A 24,645-nucleotide genomic window follows, 5' to 3' on the forward strand; every position below is an offset into this window, starting at 1 on the left:
TATAGAAAAAAAAACAATATCTTAACTTCACTTATTATCACAATTATGTACTAAGATTTCTTTTTGAAGAAAATTGTTTCAATTATTTACATTGTTCAGCCTTTGTCACTGCTATAAATATATACTATTACAATTTACATATAAAATCTGTATTACCTATACAACATAAAAAACAATTAAAACTATTTAAAAACAGTACCTTTGTACCCTTTATAGATTTAATTCAGCAATGAAAATTATTAGGAAATAGGATAAGGTATTACATCATAATATTTCTACCAAAGCGATGATAGTAATTTCCAGAAACATGATGGGCCTGTCGACCCAGCAGGGGCATGTGTGTTTTAACAATGTATTGTTCAACACTCCACACTCGTAAGAGATGAAACTAGGAGATTCCTATGAACAACTAGATCAAATGCAGATAGCTTCCAAGCATAACCGATAACAGTACAAAATATAAAAACAACATTCACTGAATTTACTTTCACTTGCACAGTCTGTTAAACGCAAGAAGGAATAACACGAAGCAAAAACAGTATAAGACACTAATTTGGTATTTGTTTGACTTTAGCACGTCTCAACATGCAATATAGTTTATCCATCAAACTCATGCAAAAATATAGATATGCACCTTTTGTGTTCCAGATATATAACCATGTCTTAAAATTGTATATATCTCAAACAAGTTTCTTCCGAATACAAGATCAATATTGATCTACTTTTTCAAAGCATATTGGTTCTGCATTATTATAATGGCTTTGTAGCATCAGTCTGTACTCCAATAATTTACAATAATTTTCATTTTAAATAAGATTTACACAAGATAGAGCTTCTACTTGTTTGTTTTTCTTGTTCCAATAAAAACAACATATCTCTCAAATTGACTCGTTTTAACCGAGGTCTCAAGGGAGCAGCTGGTCGGCCACTTGAGCTGCTTGAACTTCCAACCTGAAATGTAATACAGATTTTTAATATAATTTTTCTTCAATACTATATTTATAATCAATGTTTTATTATTAATATATTTATAATATATAATATATAAAAATGTATCAAGAATTGATCATATAGCATATTGATTTAATTATAATAATTTACATTATATAATATAGTTTTATAATGTAAAGATTATGCATAAATAATGAATAATTGTTTTAATGTTATTTAATCCTAAACAGTAAATAATTTCAGTTAAAATTTTAGTTTGAATTACAAAATATTCAAGAATTTTTTTTATTCAAAAACTGGTTTTCAAAAATACCCATGCAGCAATGATTACCTGAACATTGGCACTGGATTCTTCTAATTTAGCCTTTTTCCTAGGTCCAATTGCCTGCAAAGCCGTTAGATTAGCCTCCCTCTGCCGTAATTCCTCCATTTCCGCTCTTTGCATTTCTTTAGCTTTTGCCTTAAGCTTGGCTTGTTCAGGATCTTCCGATTTACTTCTAGATTTAGCAGCACGCAATAGCATTTCACGTTCCTGTTCTTCATGCCTTTTGCGCTCTGCCCGATCAAGTTCTTCAAGAAACTTCAACTGACCCTTCACATCTTGTGTTGTTTCATAACGTGGGTCAAGCTGTAAATGGTTAAATATTATATTATATAGTCTGTTAATAAATATTTGTAATTTTAATGAGATTTAATGTTAACCTTTATGACATCTATTCGATGCTCAGCTATCACAGCCAATTTCTCTATAATATTTTTTAATCTTTCTTGTGTAGCATGGGATATTAAAGCCATGACGTCCGGACTTGGATCCTCCAATCCATGTTTAGCTGATATTTGCCTAATTTTAGCTTGCAAGGGTGCCGACTGCAAAAATATTTCATCTTTACATGATCTAATTTGGGTTCCTATCATTTCTGTTGATCCTAAAATTCTCTGAGTTTCTTCTGCTAAATTTACACCACCCATGGCCGCAACATCATTTATATCATCATCGCCTGAAAATTCCATCAATGATGATTAAATTATTTAAATTTTGTTTTTGGCCAGCTTTAATAGTAAATTATGAAGGGTGTACTAGATTTAAAATAATTACATCTTATTTTTACTATAATATCAACCAACCTGCATATGCAGCCGCACTGATAAAGCTTTTCTTCTCCTTCGGCCTAATTTGACTAACACTACTATTTAAAGAATTTATAGCAGACTTATTAGCAGGAAATGTATTTTGTTTATTAAAACCAATTCCAGAATTTGGTAATCCTACTGACTTATTTTGAACATTTTGTACGGTACCACGGATATTCGTGGTATTTGCAGCATTATTTAGAATATTAACCCCGGATGCCTTATTTCCTGTTGCTGGAGTTATGTGGCGTGCCGGTGAAGAACCTCTTATGATATTTCCTCCAGTTCTTGTTGCATTTTGTAACCGAATCTATATAAATAAGAATTTACAATACTGTTATAAAATCACAGAAAATTATTTTTATGATTAGATTAGAGCACTTGTTTTTCTATAAAATTGAGAAATTGTGTTATAATTCACCATAATAACTAATTTCTACTGTTTATCTTAAAAATATTTTTATTATATTACCTGCTGTTGTTGTGCAGCAAATTGTGATCCACCTATGCTCACTGGATGCAGGGCAGGTGGATTTGTCGCTGATACAGTGCTATTAGTTGTATGCTGAATTTGTTGAGTTCTAATAACGGGCGTAGATGTTCGTATCTAATATTAAATGAATTAAGATATTTGTCCATCACGCTACCATATCAATTATAATTTTATACCTGTGTTCTAGGGCCTATGACGCGTGGTTGTTGTATAGTTGTAGGTCTAACGGTGGTTTGCATGACTGTTCCTGCAGCGCTTATGTTGCTAGGATGCACCAATCTCACTTGAGATTGAGCCGTCTTTGTAAAAGCAATCCATAATTTAAAATGATGTTTATAAAAGTTTATTTAAAACAAATAAATAAACCTCACCTGAACTTGCAGTGGTATGGTAGTTCCGCCAGAATAAACAACATTGGCAGGAGGAGGTTTAATACCTTCTATAACTAATTCTTTTAGCAATAAAGATTGCCTGAGTAATGGCAAACTTTTCTGTAATTATCAATATAATTAGATACAAACTAACTAACAAGCTTTAGTTAATTCAAGTAAAAATAAATATACCTTAAGAAATCCAATTAGGCACGGTTGTGGACTAGCATTTAACAATCTTTCTAAACGTTCACAAAACTCTTCTGGCTCAACTTTGCTGTCTATCAATTCCTGAATTAAAGTACGTACATTTCTTTCTACTGCCTTTGGTTCCCTCGAAGACAACTCTAATAGATTTGCCAAAAATTTTCGACATTTTTCCTTTGTGTTGTCAACAGAATTCCGCTACATGATTTCAATTAAATAATAATTATACATTAAAATTTCAATCTTTGGTAACGTGTTTAGTACTATTTTAGTACAAATAAAAATTACCACAACTCCTGGCTGAGTAGTCACTAGAGGAGCATTTGTCTTCATACTGTCCTGGTTTGAAGCTACTACATTTACGACTTGCTGTGTTACAATCTGAGATCCTGAGGCAGCTGAGGTAATCGTGGCATTTGAACTTCCAGCCACTGATGAGGATATATTTACATTTTGTACCTGAACAATTATAAGAAATTAAGACTATCACTATTTTCTAGTTTTTTAATCCAATATTTTACTTATAACAAAACCACTTTGGCTGACAAGTTGAAAATTTGCATTTGATGTATTACATATTAAAAAAAATTGATTGTATTAAAATGTTATTCAGGCTATGACATTCCGTTCTAATTTATTTCATGCAATATGAAATAATTCAGTATAATAAAAAATATTTTTATTAGTAGATTATTTTATAATCTACTAATACAACCTATAATTTGATTAAATTTACTATTCTTATTACTGATGATGAAGAAACTAACTTTCAAAATGCATGAGCAATAAATATGAAAAAACAAAGAGAATTTTTCATTTAAAAATGAATCTAACCATGTTAAACTATAAAATATTACAAGTATATTAGTAATTATGAAGATGAAACAGTTTAAAAGTTAAGTTAGTAAAATAACATGCATCAGACAACAAATATTCGAAAATTAATTACAATATGATAATAAAACAATTTGAAATGAACGTTAAAATGATATTGTGATATATATGAATGATATCTAGTCAAAGAAATAAAAACATGCATTTGCAAATTAATTCTCAATCTAGTATAAACCCAAAATATATAGCATTTTTGAAGTAGACAAGTTGCAAAAAAGAAATTTACTTACACAAAAAGTTGCTATAAAACAAAAAGAAATAAATTGATCCTCAGGACAGTCACAGACAAGTTTAGTAATTTTAGTGAATAAATCTTAATATTTACATTTGTGCCAAGTTTGACAATGGTTTTTCTTGCGGCCACCTGACTTACTGTAGGCGTTTGCTGAATTCGAATTGCTCCTCCAGCTGTTGCTACAGCCGATTGCTGTGACATTTGAGGTGTAGTAACAGTTGCCGTAGCTGCCTGGGGAGCAGGTCCCACACGTAACAGTTGATATTGACCATTCTCCGTCTTCAAAAGCAAATGTCCTTGCTGACCAGGTTGCAATCCTTGTAATGTTTGCAAGGTAATTTGCTAAAAATAATAGTAAAATCCTTGCATTAGGCCACAGATTATCCTAAGGTAGTTTTGTACAGAAAAGTTAGTTCATAAAGACAGAATGGGTACTAGTGAACCAAAACTATTAATATCGTTATTATCATACACAACAAATCCAAAATCTAAAAAATATCTAAACACAAAGTATGTAGACAGAGATAAAAAAATGAAAAAATGTATATAATATACACTGATATTTGAATTTAAATTTCTTGATTTAAATTATTAGTGTTCTAATATTTCATCTGTTTTCCTGTGATATTTACAATTATAACATAATACAATTCTGCATATCCAAATGTAAAAATTTAAATGAAACTAGATTTCATAAATTACTTTTATTCACTTTGTAGTGAAATTAATATATATTTGTCGATCAATTAATTCTTTTACTGTTTGTTTACAAATAGCCATATAAAGATCATGCTGAATGTTTCCATGATAATTATTCTTTTTATGCATAATTTTATTTTAAATAAGAGAAACATACCCCAGGCGTGCCTGGCCTAGAACCGACCATTTGTGGTCCTCCAATGACTACTCGTGGAGCCATGGTGGCGATAGATTTTTGACCTTGGTTCACAGGCACTCCAGGTCTCATATTTAGAATTTGTACATTTGCAGACATCAAGGGTGATCCGCCTACTAAAGCCTGTTGTCCCGTTGCCACTTGTTTACCTAGAGTCATGACTGTAGGAACTGTTGCATTTGAAACTGTCATTTGGCTCATAGCAGGATTTGTATTCAAAGGCACTGAAACGACACCAGCGGTTACCGAACTTGAGTTTGTGCTTTTGATAACGATTGATGGTTGAGATTTATTGACAACACTCTGTGTTGTTTGTAACACATTTTGTTGTGTTAGAGGAACTAGCCCATTCTGTACTGTTTGCGCGGGATATAGACGATTATTAATTACTTGATTGCCTTGTTGATAAACTAACTTAACGTTTTCATTGGCTTTTTGTGCATTTGTTTGCGTAATATTAGTTCCTGTTTGGTTAATAAATGTATTCTGTACTATTCCTTGGGCAGTGACCACTGTATGAGTTGCATTTGTATTCACTGCACTACTTTGCAAACTGTTTGTCGATATACATTTATTCACGTCGGCATTAAATAGAACATTGATTGTTTCACCATTGGCTACACTATGTTTTTGTACGGGCACTGAGGAGCCCCCGTTAGAAATCGAGCTGTTTTGATTGCTCGCACTCGTCGCAATATGACCTCCACCGGGAAGCGAAGGCGTATTTGTTACTAATTGTGTTTCTAGCGAACCCACTATCGCATTTACAGCAGATTCGTCAACATCTGTGCTAAGAGCTTCCTCGAGAAACTTAGCTGACGCCATTTTCTGCCGAGAGCCAACTGTAAACTGAACGGCGCATGCCCAATCGACAAACTCCCATAGTGCATCGCTTTCGACTTGACGAGATCACATTCCGTCTCGCATTGAGCGATGAGACAGCTATCAACGTTCAACAAGCATCGCTCGGCGCGATCGCCTATGGCAACACTGACCACACTGCCGCTCATTGCGTGACGTTAACCATGGGAATGATTTTGGTATTTTCTTCTTCACGCGCTGCGTTTGTAAGTACATGACCTGCACATGAAACAGATATATTGCAGAAAATACACGTGGTTTCATCAAATGAATCTATATTTTTAAGCAAATGTTTACACGTAAATATTGTTTTTGTTTATTTTTCTACTTTTTTATCTAATACTTTATTTGTTATGCGATTTTAATTTCGCCTGGTTGACGGATTTTTCAAAATCTGCTATGGGTTGATTTGAATCAGGCGAAATTTAAAATCTATGCATTCTTGTTTTATAAAAATATGTAAACATATTGTAGGAATGTGCTAAATTTTGTTATCATTAGTTTTTTGTAAACTATTTTTGTTTGGAACTCAGAATTCATCAGAATGTTTATACTGATGGAATATTTTAAAATTTTTCAATAAATTCGCTTTGATGCATACACATGAGTGCACTATTCATATAAATTTATCAAATGGTAATATAATAATGCATCATTAACAATTATAAAACTTATTGAAACAAAATTTTTAATTCCATGAAATAGTATACCAAATAAAAAATTAAAACTACAAAAAAACTAGTTATTTTGGTATTTAGCCTTGAGGCAAGTTACATGAACTTCCCGATATGTGTAAATAATCGACTTAATCAATAAATAATAAATTAATTTATGAGTGATTATAAGTATTCCCAGTGGATTTATTACACATCATTGCAAACGAACGAACGAACACGTTAACTCAGAATATTTTCTAAAAACAAATTTTCAAAAATCAATAATTTTAAAATAATTATAATTGAACCAGTTTCCGTAGGACTTTAATGGTTTACTATGTTCAAGACCAAGTACACTATCGTTATACTAACTAAATCATCTAATTTTATTTTTACTTACAACTAAAAACTTACAACTAAAAATATTAAATAAATAATATTAAATAAAAAATATTAAATGGAAAATACTAACTGAAAACTTAATCACACATTTACCTAATGATTTGGAAAATAAACACATTCTCCGGCAAAAATGCACATTCACCAAAAGTACACATTTACTTTTTATTTATTTGATTAAACCGTAATGTATTAACCAGGAAATCCCTACAGGTGCACTCTAGAGTGCAATTTTGAATATTGCATGGCTATAATTGTAAAAAAGGAAATAAAATTTAACCTAATTACTTACGCTTAGCCAACTTTATAAATGCCATAGGAATGAAAAAAAAATTAAACAAAATATTAACATTTTAATATCGTAATGTGTACATAATTTAACAAATCAGGTATATTTTATAAAAAGTACTAAAGTATTCTGTATCACATATAGTTATTAGCTATTCTATTATTTATACCCTTGGTTTATTTTTTGCAAAACCACCAAATAATACCAGCAACGCCAATAACAGCTCCAACTCCTACTAACGTCCACGTGACCGCATCAGCAATAAGTAATTTATCAAATAAACTTTCATTGAGTAAGTCAAGATTCTCGTCATTCAGTATTATTCCCTAAAATTGAGAAAAGTAAAAGTGGTACAGTAACAATCTATATACAAGATAGTCATAGAACTATTTTTTTTTTCAAATTAATTGTAGAACTAAGTATTTATTATTTTCCTCACCTCATCGACCCACATAATTGGAACCAGCGCAGTGGTCAAGTTTTCAGTAAATTTCAAATTCTTGATTGGACGAATGAACATGTTAAACTGAACTCTTTTCGATCCTTTAATCGGAGTTCCAGTATGCTGAAATTTAATTGTATTCATAATTAGAAAATATTTCAAAAACTTTGCATTTTTAGAATGTTATCTTACCGGTTCCACTTCAATAAAAGTTCCATGTTCTTCACTACTTGTGTCATTTCTTAACCCATCAACTGTATCCTTATAAATTTGATCGGCATTCATAAAATGTGGATGTGTTAGAACCACTGGAGCTTCTACAAAGTAATTATAATATGAGCAAGTTATATTCATAGTTAAATTGTAAGAATAGACCAAGCTTTCACTGAAATAGATGAAGAAAAACAACATATTTTTAATTTTTTTATATATTTTAACTCTAAAAATAACAATTAACATAATTCATTTTCATTATAAAAAAACAAATTCACAGTGTAATAATTTATCAGTTCTTATAACAAAATGCAATAAAATTTTGCACATGCCACTTATTAACTTCTCTCTGGTGTAGAAGATGTAGGTAACATTAAATTCAACATCGTTAACTTTAAATTCACTTTTTAAGCAAAGTTTACAACAATAATTTGCATTTCACTTGGTATTAAACAAAGCTTTCTGTTTTTTGGCATTCTGCATATTGCGTTCATTAATAATATTTTCTTTGTGAATTTGGTGAACTTGTTTTTTTCTGAGATTTTGGTGAAGAAACACTGGTGAATCTGTTCGTAGTGGAAGAAGGATAAATCGTTGGATAAGTGAAAATATCCGTAAATCTACCAAATTTTATCACTGGCCTCACTGTAGTAGTAGTAATGCTTAAAGGTTTTGGTTTAAATATATTTGTATTTGTATTTTTATTCTGCTGGAAATTATATGAAAAACCTGTTGATGTTCTATGATATGTGCTGGTTGTTCCCTTATTGTAATATCCAAAAGATGTAGACGGTGTACTCCTGACAGTGTTCACCTTAGAATAAGTGCTTTGAGTTGGTTGAATATTTTGAAAAGCCAGTGTCTGCTTTTGATCATAAATTTGATATGATTTTCTAGTTGTAAACGTGCTTTGAGTAGGTATCGTATAACGATCATTAGGTTTTGTATAGTAGACATGATTATAATTTGGATAAGAAGATGAAGGGCTTTTCGTTGAATGAGCACTATTAAATGAGAATCCAGTAAATTTTGAAGTATTACTCTTTGTTGTATAGTAATTTTTGGAAGTACCAGATTGCTTAGAGAATGGCGTTTGTGTAGGTTGTATTTTACTAGTATATCGAGAAAAATCATACGTCGAATGTCTAGTGGGAATGGTATGCCTGTGATGAGATGTCGTTGAAAATGTACTTTGAGTAGGTCTTAAGCTATTTTGAAAATAGCTTGTGGAACTTTTGGTTGGATAATTTTGATTACTATGCCTATGATGAGAAGTTGTTGAAAATGTACTTTGAGTGGGCCTTAAGCTATTTTGATAATAGCTCGTAGAACTTTTAGTTGGATAATTTTGATTATAAAGTTGATTACTATGCCTATGATGAGAAGTTGTTGAAAATGTACTTTGAGTGGGCGTTAAGCTATTTTGATAATAGCTCGTAGAACTTTTAGTTGGATAATTTTGATTATAAAATTGGTTAGTGGGAGAATTATACTGAGAATACACATTTTTGTTTTTAAATGGGACAGAAGTTGGCTGTACGTGTGATGTCGTTTGATAGTTAAAGTATATGTTGGAGTTTGAGAAAATGATGAATAAGTCTTTTTTGGCGTAGTCGGGTGATAATGAGTTTGTGAATACTGATTATAATTTGTGTAATGTTTCTTTGTTGATTTATTATCGTGGTAATTGTAAGTCGGTTCAGGTGTAATAGATTGTACAGTATTTGTTGTCGGATGCTTTTTGAAGTAGTTAGCCAGGAATAAATTGTTAGATAAATCCAATGTGCTCTGATAATTTCTGGTGACTGCAGAACTTGGAGTTTTATACGTTGAATAATATCTCGCAGTGTCGTTAACAATTTCATCAACTTCGTATTTTTGAATAATTTGCGGTTCGTAACCTCCAGAAATAGGTTTATCAAAGCAGCCTTCTAAGTATTTCTTTGACTTTGTGCCTTTACAGTATGCGCCGTATACTGCCCATGCAGTAAAACCATCTCCAGACAGTCGCGTATGTTCCTGATAAATTCGTCTTACACAAGCCAAATCATCTCGAATATCCGAGTCTTCTAAATCAGAACAGGAAATTGAACATGCTTTTCCTGGACCATCTTTGGAGCACCAATAAAGATCGCTGATTTGGAACAGCCCGTGATCTTCACTTCCATCCCCGTTCAGGCGACCGATGGCGGAGGTATCATAAGAACTTTCGTGTTGGGCAATGCATACCCATGTTGATAATTCGTCCTTTGGTATTTTGTGTTTGGATAACAATTCTCTTGCCAATTCGCATCTATTGTATATTTTTGCTGAGATTTCACACACTATTAATGCATATACCACCAACTTTATTAAAATATTCATAGCCATCTTTATGATTATAATAAATAATAATTTAGAAGCAGATTATTTTAATTTTAATCACATTAATCTAGTCTTTTAATGTGAAGTTTTTGAATTAATCTTTATTCAGATAATTTTTACAACTTCAGACACTAATTAATTATCTTAATTACAATTTCAAATTCATTTTTTAAATTTATTTGCATGTTCTTGTAATAAGACACTTGTAAAGAGTAGTGATAATAGCGTTCAATAAAGTTCAAATCCATCAGCACGCAAATGGTTATTATAATAGAATCTTATAACACCTATTATTTATAGCGATGATAAAAATTCTGATATTATTGATAATTTAAACAAAACTTTCGCTTTTCATGTGTCAAGTTCAAAACTGGTTGTGCTGCTCATGTGGAGATGAGCAGCGTTATATAGGCTTTCTTGATCATCAAATATAAGCCACATTCACAATAAATATTTGTTGAAATTGTGATTATTGAGATTCTACTAATAAGGATGTTTGGAACAATAATTTTGTACATCATTATAAAAATGAATCTAATTATCAGCAGGAATTCAAGAATTCTATGGATAGACTACAATTCTTAGGAGGAATTTAGTTTTATGGTAATGAGGTACGAGATACCAATCACGAAATAAAAGCTACTCTTACAATGATAACATCAAAATAATTAGTAGTAGATATTTTGTGAGTCGCAAAACTATAGAAAATACTAATAATTCTGAATTATAAGTTTAGAATGTATTCAGTTGAATTCTTGAATCATGTTATGAGAATGTGCATTATGGTAGAATATTTTGTAAACATCACAAACAATTACTAAAGCTTTAAAGTTGTGTATTAAAGCACATAATTTGCTTTGTTATATTTGATATTTGGATATCAATCTTTATTTTCCAATGAATGAAAACTATAGTATATAAACGCAAATCCTATAGGATGTTAATCGAAACGTATGGATGAACATTTTTATTAAATTTTTATTGGTGTAACGACCAATCATTAGAACTTAACTCGACTCATATATAAAAAAATCGACAACCTGCGTTTTAATATATTTATTTTCCCCTGATTTGAAACTATGGTGCACTCTATTTTTTGATCAACAGTTACTTTTATTTAACTCATTTTTATATTGTGTTGTGTAACTGCAATCACATTTAAATAAGTAACTTACAAAAGTTCCAGGAAATAGTAACAAAAATAATCAACAAATAAAATTAATAAGATGTTTGTCAATTTTTAATAATTGAAGACTTGAACGCACCTTCAATATTTGTGATTTATTGGTGCGGGTTGGTGACCCATAGTCATTTCACGATCAAGATTAATTATAATGAATATTATAGGTAAATGACTTAATCCGATGAAATATTATATAATCAAAACCAAATTTTGGGTAATTAATGATGATCAAGAAATAAAAAAGGTTTTTTAATAGGCATTACATTATTCGTATTGAGGTTTCATCTTTTTATTTTATTTGATAAAACTATTAAATTTGCCTGTTATCTTTGACATTATCTACAGATTAGTTGTCTTAAAAATTGAAGAAGTCAATAATTAATAAAATAACAATGCTTTCTAATATAAAAACAGAATAAATTTGATTCTAACAATCACATGAGCGCATGCATATATTAATGACAGGTAATATTATCATGTATGTAAGTATAATCTTTATTTAAAACATATGCCTCGATTATTATGTCCAGATTTCAAGGTGATCAACACTAAATTTAAACAGGTGTGATATGGAATCACAGTAATCACATACCTATATAAATATAAAAATTAGAATATCTCTATTTTCATTACTTTAGTAATATTAATTATCGCAAAATGAGTAATCGCTTAAAAATCGTTTTAATCATTTTCTGGAATAAGTTGATGATTCGGTTTAAAAAAAAGGCGCAAAAAACTTGTCAATTTACGTAGACCGGTCCTATCATTTTTCTGTGACAGTTTATAGAATTTTGGACGAACGATTTATGATATTCGCCACGGATATGGGATTTTTTATATGTTGATCAGTTTTAGTTGATCCACGTGTGTTATAAATAAAACACTCTTGATACTCTTATTAGACGTCACGTCTCCGCAATAAATTAGGTTCCAAGACGATGTTGATTTGGGAAAAAGGTCTTAATAATCGTGATTGCTAATTAGAATTAGGACAATTTAAGATGTCTATTAAAGTAAAATAAAATGTATTAGTTATATTTGGTCGATTCTTTATTTAATAATTGCATATCATCAACAACGTCTTGCAATGAAAAGTGCAATGTTAAATTTTAATGTTATTAATTAGTAATCATTATTATTTATCAAAATAAATTAAAAAACGTCATATATGTACATTATTACTAAAATGTCCTTCGAGTGACTTTGAATACATTCCATATATTAGAATAATCTATTTTCTCAAATTATGTTTTGTTCTTTAACTCTTTAAAAAATATTTTGTTTTGATACCTCAGTAAATCTTAATCCGAATTGATCAGACATTCGATTTTAAAGATTTTGGTAAACAAAGTTAATAATTTGCACATTTTTATGCATAATATTTTTAGTCTATTAGTCACGGATATAATTTACGATTATGTGTTTTTTGGAACTGCATCGGTTTTGTTTTTCAAAGAAATATTTAGTAATGTAAAAATCTTCTAAAAAAGACAAGTGGTCGTTAATAAAAACTATTAATGCAATATAAATAATTAATAATGATTATAAATAAGTATCTTTAAGTATTAAATTCACATTTTGTACTATATTTGCTCTCGATTTTTATTTGATGTAAGGACCCAGGCCAAAACTTTTCAAAATGGGCGAAATAAAATACTTTTTATGTAATAATTATTTAAATTGATCAAGAAAATTCAATATCGCTTAAAATCGTGCACTGGCAATAGCAAATTATTGGATAAGAGAGTTAATAAAAAATCATTTCCAACAAAAAAAAACTACGTTGCATATTTTACTATAGGAATCTGAATGTGCATATTTATTTAAAATATTCTAACAACGTTTGCAAGTAATATAAAATGCCATTTATATACATAAAGTAACATTCGAAAAGACTGCGTGAATGGCTTTTAGTATTTGCGATCAATGACTTCCATATAAGTAATGAGAAATTATGATGCATCTGAATTACAATTATACGAAAAATATAATTAAAGTCAAAGCTAAATTTGTTTACTTAAGTCTTGGACGGAGAAATAAGTAGACGATAACTAATTCTTTCTCGACTAAAAATTTAAATCCGTGTTTATATGTCACCATATGAACTTGAATATACGACTGTATCCATACAGGAAAAATAGTTGTGCATGTATTATTAGATTAAGAGTGGTATAGAAAACCTTTTGCCCAGTTTTATATCAAATGACTTCCGACAAGATTTCATGTAAATGTTCGCATAAATTGAAGTGCGAATCCACTTTGTGATACATGTGCCTTCTGACGATTTTGAAGTGTCTTTCGAGAAGTTTTTAGATAATCGATTTGGGGCCAAAGTTCAAAATCAAATATGCAAACACTCAAAATTCTCTTGCCTTAGGGCTATTAAAGATGACGAGCAACTGACAAATATCAAACTCAATTGGCAAATGGTGACAAATTTGTCAATTAATTACTAATTTAATATAACATTATAAAATGAACTTTGCATTTTTTATTATTTTCATAATTAACTTTAGTCTAATTATTGCAATATACTGAAATTTCCACAGTGAATTCAATTAGTTAAAAAAAAACATTTTATAGTTATATTTATAAGTTATTCATGTATTATATGTCGATACGCATAATGAATATTTAAATCAGATCCTATTAGCAACTTCTCAGAAATGTATTCTGATCATCTTCATTCGTAAAAGTGCTTTTTTTATATATAAAATGTTTTATAGGTAAATTTTACCAACAGCTATAAATCAAAGCAAGAATATCAATTATATTTGATTTTATTTCTAAAATTTGGCAGGATTCGAATCGAAAGATCAACGAGTTGCGCAAAAACCTGTTTTTTAATAACGTAATTAAAAACTTATTTAAGTAAGAAGAAGTTTGAAAATCATTATTGTAATATTTTGTTTAATTTATGGATATTAATTGTATTCCTAGCATCATGAATAATTAATACAAAATTAATTTTTAATACAAAACGTATGCGTATTGATTTGCTAAAATGTTAAAATATGATATGCTCTATATAGAACAAAAATTATTTATGATGTTAGGTAACTATTAGTAGCTATAATTTTAACACAAAATTTAAAAATATTTAAAATTGTAAACTTACTTTGGCATGTGTAGAGTTCTAATGCACCTCCATACAAACAGCCAGTATCTGGATCTGTTATACCTATAAAATATTATAAATGTATAAAAATATAATTTATGACTTTATTCAATTATTCCACACGTTTTGTAACATCAATTGCATAGAGTAAAAAAGTTGATCTATAATATACATTTCAAATTTTATATTTCTATAGAAAGTTATAGAGATAGGCATTTCCTTATCTATGGGCCAACCTTTGGGTTGATAAATTTAGAATAATAATCAAAAAAAATTTATTCTGTTTTATATACAATAATGTATTAAATTGTCCCTTATTTACCTGTTGTTTTACCGAGGCAATAACATTTTTCAGGTTTCACCATGAACGCATCGTTGGCCTCGTATCTGAATGTTTCTATACCATTGAATTCGCGCTTTTCTTTATAATGCACTGATACGGCCCTGCAAAAAATGATAAATTAATAATCGATAGCAAATTTATCTGATCAATATCATGCACAAATTTTTCAAGATATTGAAGTAAATTAATACGGGGCTTTATTGAGTTATATTAGGTTTCGATACCCTGATACAATGATAATTGAAATATGTTATAAGAAATAATAAAGTACAACAATAAGAAATTAATATAAATATGTTATAAGTAATGAGGTGCAAAGAATGTAATTGTATTATACGTAGTTATACATTAATTATATTACTGATGTATTGAGAAAAGAAATAAAATAAATAAGTAGTCAATATAAATATATTATAAGAAATAATGAAATATCTCTACAAGAAATTTGCACATTTTTGGAAATACGCCATGGTTTACTAATGCTAAATAATGAAATATATATTATCTCTATCAAATAGAAATAATTCAACCGTCGGGTTGCGACTTGGTTAGAGAGAGCATCCATTCCAAAAAATATTTTTATATTTAATTTAATGATATTTACCTGCAAATATCCGAATTAAACACCCACATGAAATCGTCCGGCTCTTTGCCATGTCGATAAGGTCTGTACATGGTACTGTCGGTGCCTTGAACTTTATTGCATGTTGAATTACCATCTTTCCAAAGTTTCATATATGTCTCATTGTTCCAAGAAGTAAGTTGACCGACATCTAAAATATCCTTTTTGCCACTGTATATGTTCCACAATCCATCATCGGACGTATTTTTCTATTAATAAAATATTTGTTTAACTAACTAATTAAACATGTATTCAATAATAAATTAATTTCCAAAATGAATATATAAATATATGCATTTATTTTTTGATGGTGAAGGATATATAATAAAATATAGAAACAATACAGGAATCCATCCAATTATTTAGAGAAAGAAACAGTTAGGTTTAAAAATACCTAATAAATATTAGAGACGATTCGTGCTATTATTTGACTCATACATTTAAATAATTAGAAAATAATTAAACTTTAAGTATAAAACCATAATCGCAAAATACAAATATTTTCTGAGTTTATGAACTACATACAATAATACTGAGGTATGAATACCATCATTTTTTAAGTCTAACCGATTTTTTTAAATTGGGTGGATGTCTGAATAAATAGTTTTTCTCAGATTATATATATATATATATATATATATATATATTAATTATATTACTAACATGATTAAAGAAGGAGAAAAGTAGTCCTCTGTCCGTGGTACTTTTCCGAATTGTCTGAGATCCTTGTTTCTCCACCAGGGAACAGACGATGCTAGGTATTGCTGATCGATCGACACAAAACTTGACTCCTTCAAATAAGTATTCCTTGACTGTTGTCTTAATAAACATGGTCTTAGGATTATTGAAAACCTTGTTATAGGCACTTGACATAACTCCTCCTTGGCCTAGCTCTTCAGCAACCATAAATGCTGCCTGAAAAATAAAATAATTGGATAAAATGACAACTTTTTGAATAAATTTTATAAATTTTAGATAAACTCACATTCATAGGAACATATAAAACTTCTATCTCGTCATTTTCTGTTAAGGGTGCTGAAGCAACCGAATCAAATTGAATATTTAATTTTACTCTAAACTCAATTTCTTCATCGTCAGAATGAATTCTGACATCCTTCTTCTCATTTCGCATACTACAAATAATAAAATGAAATAATTTTTCAAGAATTATTTTTATTTATTAATTATTTTTCTATAAATACCTATAAACATAAGGTCCCTTTTCTTCCACTATTGGTTTTGCGCCAGCATGTACTTCATCAGGATTTTTTATATGGAAGAAATATATCTTGTAATGCAGGGGCTGGGGTACTGTCAAAAAACGTTCGAATTGTTCTGTGCCATTCTTCAATATAATTTCCTTCAAATATAACAAAATATATTAGCATATCACCTATTATGAAGATCTGTTCAAATTGGAAAATTTTTGGTTTTGCATCTTCCAAGAATTGGACAATTGCAAAATGATGATGAGAAATACATATAAATATGTTTTTATTAATTTTTGAAAGAAGTTTTTGTTTATACAAAAAATTTAATTTGCTAACTTTATGTTTTCTCGATGTTCAAAGTCATTCTGAATCGTTTGAAACCAAAATTGGGAAAAATATGTGGCAAAATTCCTGAACAAATCTTGATACAAACAAAAAGTATCACTTGGAAATTGTGCTAATTAATTTTTGGTGAAAATCTGCCAGACCATTTCTTCGTAATTCGTAATTGCTAAAGAAATATTTCACAATTTGAAATGCATAGCGGTAAGATTGCTGGTCTTAATGATCATCCTAAAAAATTTTAGGCCTTCAAAAAGTGGTTTAATTAAAAAAATTATTAAAGTGTGGAACCCACTATCTACGTTTTTTAAGAAAAAAAATTTTAAGAAAAATTTCGGTTTCATAATATTATTGCAGTAACATTTGGAGATTAGAGTATCTATAATATCTCATCAGATATTGGACGTCATTGCTGAAACTTTTATCTTTGATTAAATGTAATGATGTGATATTCAGAACAGTGAACAAAAAATAAACAACTTTTTTGATATTGCGTATTAACGGTGATAACGCGATAAATGAGATTACATTATATTTGAGGATTATCTTGGTGTTTTTTATGATAGAGAAATATTTGGCTTTACGTAATTTTAGATTGATTCAATTATTGATTAATATTGTACATTGCACTACTTGATCATAATAAAATTTAATCGGAACTGCGACATCTTAATTTGACTTATATTGGATTTACATAATAATTATATCGTCTTTAATATAATGATAATGAACAATACGATACAAGCTAAACAGCTTTTTTCCACATATCAGTATGTAATAATCTCGCATTCAAATTTTTTTAACACAAACTAAGAAATAACATCTCACTCCATTAAATTATATAAATATTTAATTTCCAATAAGTATTATTTTCTGTTAATAACATAACTTTTTTTATCATTGTGATAGGTAAGAATAAAATTCGTGAAACAACTTCTCACCTTCAACCTTTTTTATAATACATCTGAATAATGGAATGATGAACAGTTTCGTCAAATAACATACAGAAGAACCCTGTTAAGACGATTTCTGTACTCTGAAACGCTGTCTCGCCTAAGACGAGTTTTTAATCCAGTCTCTAAAAAATCGTCTTAACGGGGTTCTATTATACTTAAAAAAACATCTGATAAATCTTTACCCTAATACATAAATATATCTCAAACCAAGTCAATATTTTCATACATACACAAATATAAACTGTAATATTAATCTGTAAAACCAAATATTAAATATTATTTTCATTTAATTAATTAATTACCTCTTCTATTTTATCATCAATAATTGGAGGAATCACAGCAAAAATTAAAACTAGTCCTAAAATAAATAATAAAACACCCACCCCAGAAATTATGAGTGAACAATATCGCTTCATTGTTAAAAATTGATTTTTTTAGCAAGATTTGTACAAGTATAAACTATGAACTAGCATCTATAATAAATATTTTTTCTATTATAAAAAACTTAAAAACACTTCTTCACTGCTACGTGTACTTTTCAAAAGTATAAATTGCTAATTTATATTACAATTAAACACTTATTGCCACGTGCGTTCTAATTGAATTCTTGTACAGAACTGAAAAAAGGCTACTGGTGCATAATCTCTAAAATAATTGCTACTGATATATAAAATGATAAACATATAAAAATTGTATAAGATGATACCTTGTCACAAGGTTTAATTTAATGTTATCAACAATATTCAAAAATAAAGATGAACACAATATAATTGAAATTGTAATTATGGTACTTGGAAAAGATTACTTACTTAAAAGTGCTATTAATATTATTAATAACTTGGGAATTGTTTCAGCTTCATCACATGTTTCAGCTTTTGACTCCAGAATAGTTTTGAAACTATATTGAGACATAATTCAAATTCTTCTCTTCGAATGTTAGTCGTTTTTTGTCTTGTTTTATCTATAAAAGTTTGCAATTTATTAAAGTATCTATTAACATAAAATAAATTTGGAGACTATTATTATATCAAAGTCTGATCTTAGTTATAATATTTCGTATTTTTACCTTCCCAAAGAAAAACTTCGTTATGAACAGAAATCGTACTTGCTGATGTTATGTTTACTGAATCCTTTGACATTTTAAGTTATTCTTAATCCTTTGAGACCTAAATTAGAAAAAGTAAGTGTGTGTGTATGTATGTATTGCGTTGATTAGTTTTACGAAAAGATCGGCCGAGTCGTTTTTTTACAATTAGCAGAATAATGCAAAATTATCTGCCCAAAAATTCTTGAATCGATATTTTAAATTTAAAAACTGTTTGAAAGATATCAGTCAGCGATCGTGCCGAAATTTTTTTGGTTAAGATTATCCAGGCCGTTTTTTTAACGCGGGTATAGATTTCATGATATAAACAAGCATTCTAAAATATTATAGTTCTATAAAAAGTGGTTCAAATATAAAAATTTATTAAAGTTTGGAATTATATGGGACGCGCTTTTAGGACATACAATCGCATGAAAGATAACAATATAAAGTTATTTTGTAAATTAATTTTCATATTTTTCTACAACTTTGAGTACTTAAAAAAAAATTACTTTTTATAAATATTAAAAAATTCATAAAGAATGAATTTGAAGTTTATAACCAATTTTTATATGTACCCAAGTTCATTCAATACGATATATTTATATGTCCTTACATCTAATAATTTTTATTTTAATTTAAAGTGTATTGTAATATCTACGTTTATATAAATGCATATCATATCACTTACATATAAAATATTATTAGTTTTATTTATTTATCTTCTAATCAAGATCATGTTCATAAATAAAAAAGTATAAATCATGATCATGTTCTTGACAGATGTTCTGAAGATATAACGTGCATAGTTTCAAAACGTTGACAATATATAATAATTCTTAACAATTTTTTGGTTTGTTATTACCTCTTTTGGATTCCTTGTTCGAAGTTCTACACAAAATATATAAACCGTTATTTAGGCTACTAAATGCATTCAAATGTACTGGCAAAGTTTTGAACAGAACCCACGAAAAGGATTAACATGGACGCCATTGATTTCACATTTTACCACTAGTAACGCTAGTGAAGTTCGTTTCAGTCAATTCAAATTGCCGAAACAGTTTGACCAGCTGAGGCGCGAATTTCAAAATATGACGTTGAGTGTATTACGCCGTAATGTGTAAATTCTATAGATAGAATTCACTAATTGAATTAGTTTTAAAATATGTTAATATGATCATTGTATATCAATGTTCATTTTATAGTATAGTAACAAAACAGCACATGTTTTTGATTTACTAAAAAAAACATACATGACCTTAGTCACTTTTGACTATTTATGATTTTGACATTTCTAGATGTGATAATCGCAATGAACGTCATTCAATCTATATTCGCAATAAAATTAACTGTATTTATTTTTTGATTTGTCGGGTAGCTGAGAATTACTGTAAAGTATATTGTTCAATATTTTGAAAATTCATTATAACTAGTCATCTGTCAGACATGCAGGAATCTGTTGATAGTGAAGAAAATACAGAAATTAACAATGATTCAAGTTGTGACAATTCAGTTCGAGCTAGATCTCCTGAAATTCCCGAAAGGGCTAGTAAAATACTTAAAAATGATAGCTATTCTGATTGCGAAGAGCATATCAATTTGGATGAATCTCCCAGTGAACCTACCTCATTAAGTATAAAAATATATAACCAACTCTATTACATTTCTTATATTACGTAGTTTATTAATAGCAAAAGCAAGACTAAGTTTCCTCTATTATCAGTAAATTTTAGGGAAGCTTTTTAAATGACAAAATGTATTTGATTTTTCAGATGACAAGTTTTCAATGGTTAAAGAAGATAGTGGATTTGTAGATAAATTAAGTGTAAGCAGTGGTGATGCTGTTCCAACAGCCGAGGTTTCAGAAAGTTTTAATAATAATAAAGAATTTCGAGATGCAATATCATCTCCTAACAAAAAGAGTCCAGCAAATAGTTTGTTTCCTTCAGATGTTTCTTTTCCTAAAAATTCACCGCAATTGAAAAGAAGAAATTATCGTAAACGTTCTATGATAGATATGGATTCTGATGAAGATTGTGATAATTTGGAATCAACAACAACTAATGACTGTATGGTGGATGATCATGAAGATGCTAACAGTGCTACAGCCGTTGATGACGATAGTACCCTTGAGGAAGATAATATAATGGATTCATATTTTGATAGTGAAGATAGTAGCGATGACAGTAGTGATTTTGATGTTCATCGTGAACTAAAATATCAACGAGAGAATGACAATGTTGTACCATTGGTGTTATTGAAACCAAAACCTAAGTGAGTGTTACCTGAGTTATATTTGTTTTTAATCCAACTGTGAATTGAAATATTGGTGCAAATTTCTTGCTCTGTATAATTATTTAGTAATAGTGAATACGTTTATAATTACAGGCATAATTGGCAAGCTGTTCCAGAAATTTTAAACCGGCCTTATGGTTTAGTACCTTCTCAGAACCAAAAGCCTAAAAGATCATGGGGTTATAAACAATTTCAAGACAGGCAAGTCTGACTTTATGTAGCAACTTATAAATTGATCCTATTCTTATTGTTTTTATTATATATTTCATCACAGGTATTACAGCTCTCTTCATGCTGTTCAACGTTTAGAATTAATGTATAAATTAGAAGCTCATGAAAGTTGTGTCAACAGCCTTGGATTTAATAAATCTGGTAATTTTTATTAAAACACTTCTTTGAGGAATTAATGCAATATAAGTAGTACGTATGAATATATTGTTATACAGGTAGTTTATTGGCATCTGGTTCAGATGATTTGTTTATACACATCTGGGATTGGACTATAGGCCGAAAGGCTACGTCTTTCAAAAGTGGACACCGAAGTAATGTCTTTCAATCTAAATTTTTGCCTTTTGCGGGTGATATTCATATAGCCTCCAGTGCTAGAGATGGACAGGTGCTGTTTTTACTATTTACCATTTCTTACACATACCAGTTGTTTATTTAATAATTTCCAATTTTTATTTATGCCATTAGTTTTATCATTTACATAATCTGATAATATGATCTGTGAAGTTGTTTTACTAATTTAGAACTTTGTTTATTTCACATTATATATTTCAGTCGAGGATATAGATACCTGACTAGGAGATTTTTATTAAAATGGTAAATATTAATTTTCTCAGGTTCGTCTATCAATATTGTCACCAGCTGGTGAATTAATCTCTTCTCGTCACTTGTGTCAGCATCGTGGAATGGTGAATAAGATATCCTTAGTATCAGATCAACCACATATTATACTTAGTGCTGGAGATGATGGTGTAGTAATATCTACTGATATTAGAGATCCCGTGCCAAACAAGTAAGTAGAAAGAATATAAAATTATGAGAAGCTTTATTATAATTGATAATATTTTTAACTATATTCAAATTTGTTTTGAAATATTCTACAGTTGCTTACTTCAAATGTTTAGTTTGAATTCCTGGATAACCATTGTTTACACTTTTGTTTTTTTAATCTAGAATAGCAAAAGTAAAAAATGGTTCTGAGAAGGTATCGTTATACTCAATAAACTGCCACCCAATGTTAGGACATGAATTTGTTTTAGGCAGTAATGATCACTATGTTAGAATTTATGATACTCGCAATACACGTGTTGCTCAAGCTAAATTTAAACCAGCTTCTGAAACTAAACGTCTTGATAAGGTATCAAATTAAATATTTACTTATTAAAATTGAATTAAACTAAATATATACTTTTATTTCACTACTTATAGAAACCTGATCGAAATGCGATTTATACTACTGCAGTCATCTATAATTACAATGGGCGTGAAATATTAGCATCTTATACTGATGATAATCTATACCTATTTAGTAACGATCCAACAACAATACAAAATATTAGTAGTTCTTCTAAGGAAACTGAACGTGATTATATTGGTTGTTATACTGGACACAAAAATCAAGCTACAATAAAAAGTTGCAACTTTTTTGGGCCTCATTCAGAGTATATAGTTAGCGGTTCTGATTGTAGTAAGTTAATTTCAACATTTATTCTATAAATGATATTTATTTCATTTAGTATTGTCAATATTATTGGTAAAAAAGCATGGATAAATATTTATTATTTCCCAAATTTTAAATTATATTATTTTAATTTATAATTGCCAATTCATTTAGTGTTTAAACATTAATTTGATGAACTTATTTGTTCTGTATTTACTAAAATAATTTTAACACAAATACAAATTATTTTATACCTTTCATGAACCATATTAATTTTCTTAGGTTATTGTTATATTTGGGAAAAAAAGACTGAGTCAATTGTGCAATGGTTTAGAGCTGATGAAAGTGGAGTGGTATTTATACAAATTTATATAGAAATATGGCCTAATCATGATTTAAATTTTGTTATATTCTGGTAATTTCTCAGGTTAATTGTATGGAACCTCATCCTCATATACCAATTTTAGCAACAAGTGGTCTAGATAATGATGTAAAAATTTGGGTTCCTTCTAAAGAAGAGGTAATAATTACTATAAGTTACATTTTATATTATGATATTTTCTAATGTATAAAAAATAGCCAAATCCGATGGAAGAAATGAAAACTGTTGTGCGACAGAATAAAGATAGGCGATATTCATATGATCATACAGTTGGAAGGGATACCATTGATGGGCAAATGCTTTGGATGTTTTTGACCCATATCAATGTATGTAATACAAAATTAGATATATTTTTTAAACACATCATTACAACTGCATATACTTGAAATATATCTAATATATAATTATTTTAATTTAATAAATTAATTTATAAAGCAGAACGTTCACAGTACCTCTCATAGCGACAGTTCTGATGATGATCTGCCAAGATCTGGGGAAATGCCATGCTCTCCTTCATAAAGATTAACTATTTACTCTACTAATTAAAATATATATTTATTTAAAATGAGTTTAGTTTGTTCTAAGAGTGTACATCTTGTGTTAGGATAGGATATCAATTCATAGTTTAAAATTTATAAAATAAATAAATATATAATATATATATATATATATATATATAAACAAATCAAACTTTTTATCAAATTTAATTATAGCTAAAACTAATTACACAAATAACTATGAAATGTAAAAAATAGAAAGCAAGTAACTTTTTAGAAATCTTTATTCGATTTTTATGAATCAACACAGACTTTTAAATAACTTAATTAATTTTTAATTAAAATTAATAAATACTATTATCATAAAAACACCGTTCATTTAAAGTATTATAGATTTATTTTTTTATTGAGTAAAGAAGAAAAAGATTCCCATGAATTAAAATTTTATTTAAATTTTAAATATAGCTATATACAAAGATAAAAAATCTTCATTTCTATATAACTATATTTCTTTCAATTTTCTCTTTTATTTTCTTTTCATT

At 28.8% G+C, this 24,645-nt stretch overlaps 3 protein-coding genes across 5 annotated transcripts; 1 reads left to right on the plus strand and 2 right to left on the minus strand.

Moving 5' to 3' along the window:
* Nucleotides 1-101: 101 nt before the first annotated feature.
* LOC113366503 (transcription initiation factor TFIID subunit 4) lies at nt 102-6,107 on the minus strand. 2 transcript variants are annotated; one of them, XM_026608115.1, is made up of 11 exons: nt 5,139-6,107; nt 4,373-4,624; nt 3,442-3,612; nt 3,139-3,351; nt 2,947-3,066; nt 2,752-2,874; nt 2,555-2,689; nt 2,077-2,392; nt 1,654-1,949; nt 1,283-1,579; nt 102-951 (listed from the first exon to the last, which is right to left on the minus strand). In XM_026608115.1, exons 1-11 carry the CDS (start codon nt 6,000-6,002, stop codon nt 802-804), a joined length of 2,937 nt encoding a protein of 978 aa, XP_026463900.1. In that variant the 5' UTR covers nt 6,003-6,107; the 3' UTR covers nt 102-801. The 2 variants fall into 2 exon arrangements, with proteins under 2 accessions (XP_026463900.1, XP_026463901.1); XM_026608116.1 differs by having other exon boundaries at nt 802-951; nt 4,421-4,624.
* A 1,404-nt stretch (nt 6,108-7,511) lies between these two features.
* LOC113368418 (sensory neuron membrane protein 2) lies at nt 7,512-18,758 on the minus strand. The gene is made up of 10 exons (XM_026609960.1): nt 18,479-18,758; nt 16,870-17,027; nt 16,653-16,800; nt 16,331-16,582; nt 15,650-15,876; nt 15,025-15,146; nt 14,703-14,765; nt 8,017-8,141; nt 7,822-7,947; nt 7,512-7,708 (listed from the first exon to the last, which is right to left on the minus strand). Exons 1-10 carry the CDS (start codon nt 18,590-18,592, stop codon nt 7,559-7,561), a joined length of 1,485 nt encoding a protein of 494 aa, XP_026465745.1. The 5' UTR covers nt 18,593-18,758; the 3' UTR covers nt 7,512-7,558.
* A 1,877-nt stretch (nt 18,759-20,635) lies between these two features.
* On the plus strand, nt 20,636-24,178 carry LOC113368416 (DDB1- and CUL4-associated factor 8-like). Of its 2 annotated transcripts, none has more exons than XM_026609958.1 (12): nt 20,636-20,893; nt 21,033-21,534; nt 21,649-21,756; nt 21,830-21,927; nt 22,002-22,171; nt 22,401-22,576; nt 22,738-22,921; nt 22,993-23,251; nt 23,507-23,577; nt 23,652-23,744; nt 23,804-23,932; nt 24,042-24,178. In XM_026609958.1, exons 1-12 carry the CDS (start codon nt 20,707-20,709, stop codon nt 24,123-24,125), a joined length of 2,061 nt encoding a protein of 686 aa, XP_026465743.1. In that variant the 5' UTR covers nt 20,636-20,706; the 3' UTR covers nt 24,126-24,178. The 2 variants fall into 2 exon arrangements, with proteins under 2 accessions (XP_026465743.1, XP_026465744.1); XM_026609959.1 differs by having other exon boundaries at nt 24,045-24,178.
* Nucleotides 24,179-24,645: the final 467 nt, after the last annotated feature.

This window comes from Ctenocephalides felis, unplaced genomic scaffold (genome assembly GCF_003426905.1).
Source record: "Ctenocephalides felis isolate EL2017-DRISC unplaced genomic scaffold, ASM342690v1 CF-g0.4_SCAFFOLD_01170, whole genome shotgun sequence".
Classification (NCBI taxonomy): Eukaryota; Metazoa; Arthropoda; class Insecta; order Siphonaptera; family Pulicidae; genus Ctenocephalides; species Ctenocephalides felis.

Coding starts and splice junctions, on each gene's coding strand:
- LOC113366503 (XM_026608115.1), bottom strand. CDS start 6,002: ATGGCGTCAGCTAAGTTTCTCGAGGAAGCTCTTAGCACAGATGTTGAC. Junction 3,613..4,372: donor TTGTCAAACTTGGCACAAAT/GTAAATATTAAG, acceptor ATAATTGTTCAG/GTACAAAATGTAAATATATC. Junction 952..1,282: donor AATCCAGTGCCAATGTTCAG/GTAATCATTGCT, acceptor ATTACATTTCAG/GTTGGAAGTTCAAGCAGCTC.
- LOC113368418 (XM_026609960.1), bottom strand. CDS start 18,592: ATGAAGCGATATTGTTCACTCATAATTTCTGGGGTGGGTGTTTTATTA. Junction 16,583..16,652: donor TTTTATATGTTCCTATGAAT/GTGAGTTTATCT, acceptor TTTATTTTTCAG/GCAGCATTTATGGTTGCTGA. Junction 8,142..14,702: donor AGAACTCTACACATGCCAAA/GTAAGTTTACAA, acceptor ATTACTTTGTAG/AAGCTCCAGTGGTTCTAACA.
- LOC113368416 (XM_026609958.1), top strand. CDS start 20,707: ATGCAGGAATCTGTTGATAGTGAAGAAAATACAGAAATTAACAATGAT. Junction 21,535..21,648: donor TTATTGAAACCAAAACCTAA/GTGAGTGTTACC, acceptor TTATAATTACAG/GCATAATTGGCAAGCTGTTC. Junction 23,578..23,651: donor GAGCTGATGAAAGTGGAGTG/GTATTTATACAA, acceptor GTAATTTCTCAG/GTTAATTGTATGGAACCTCA.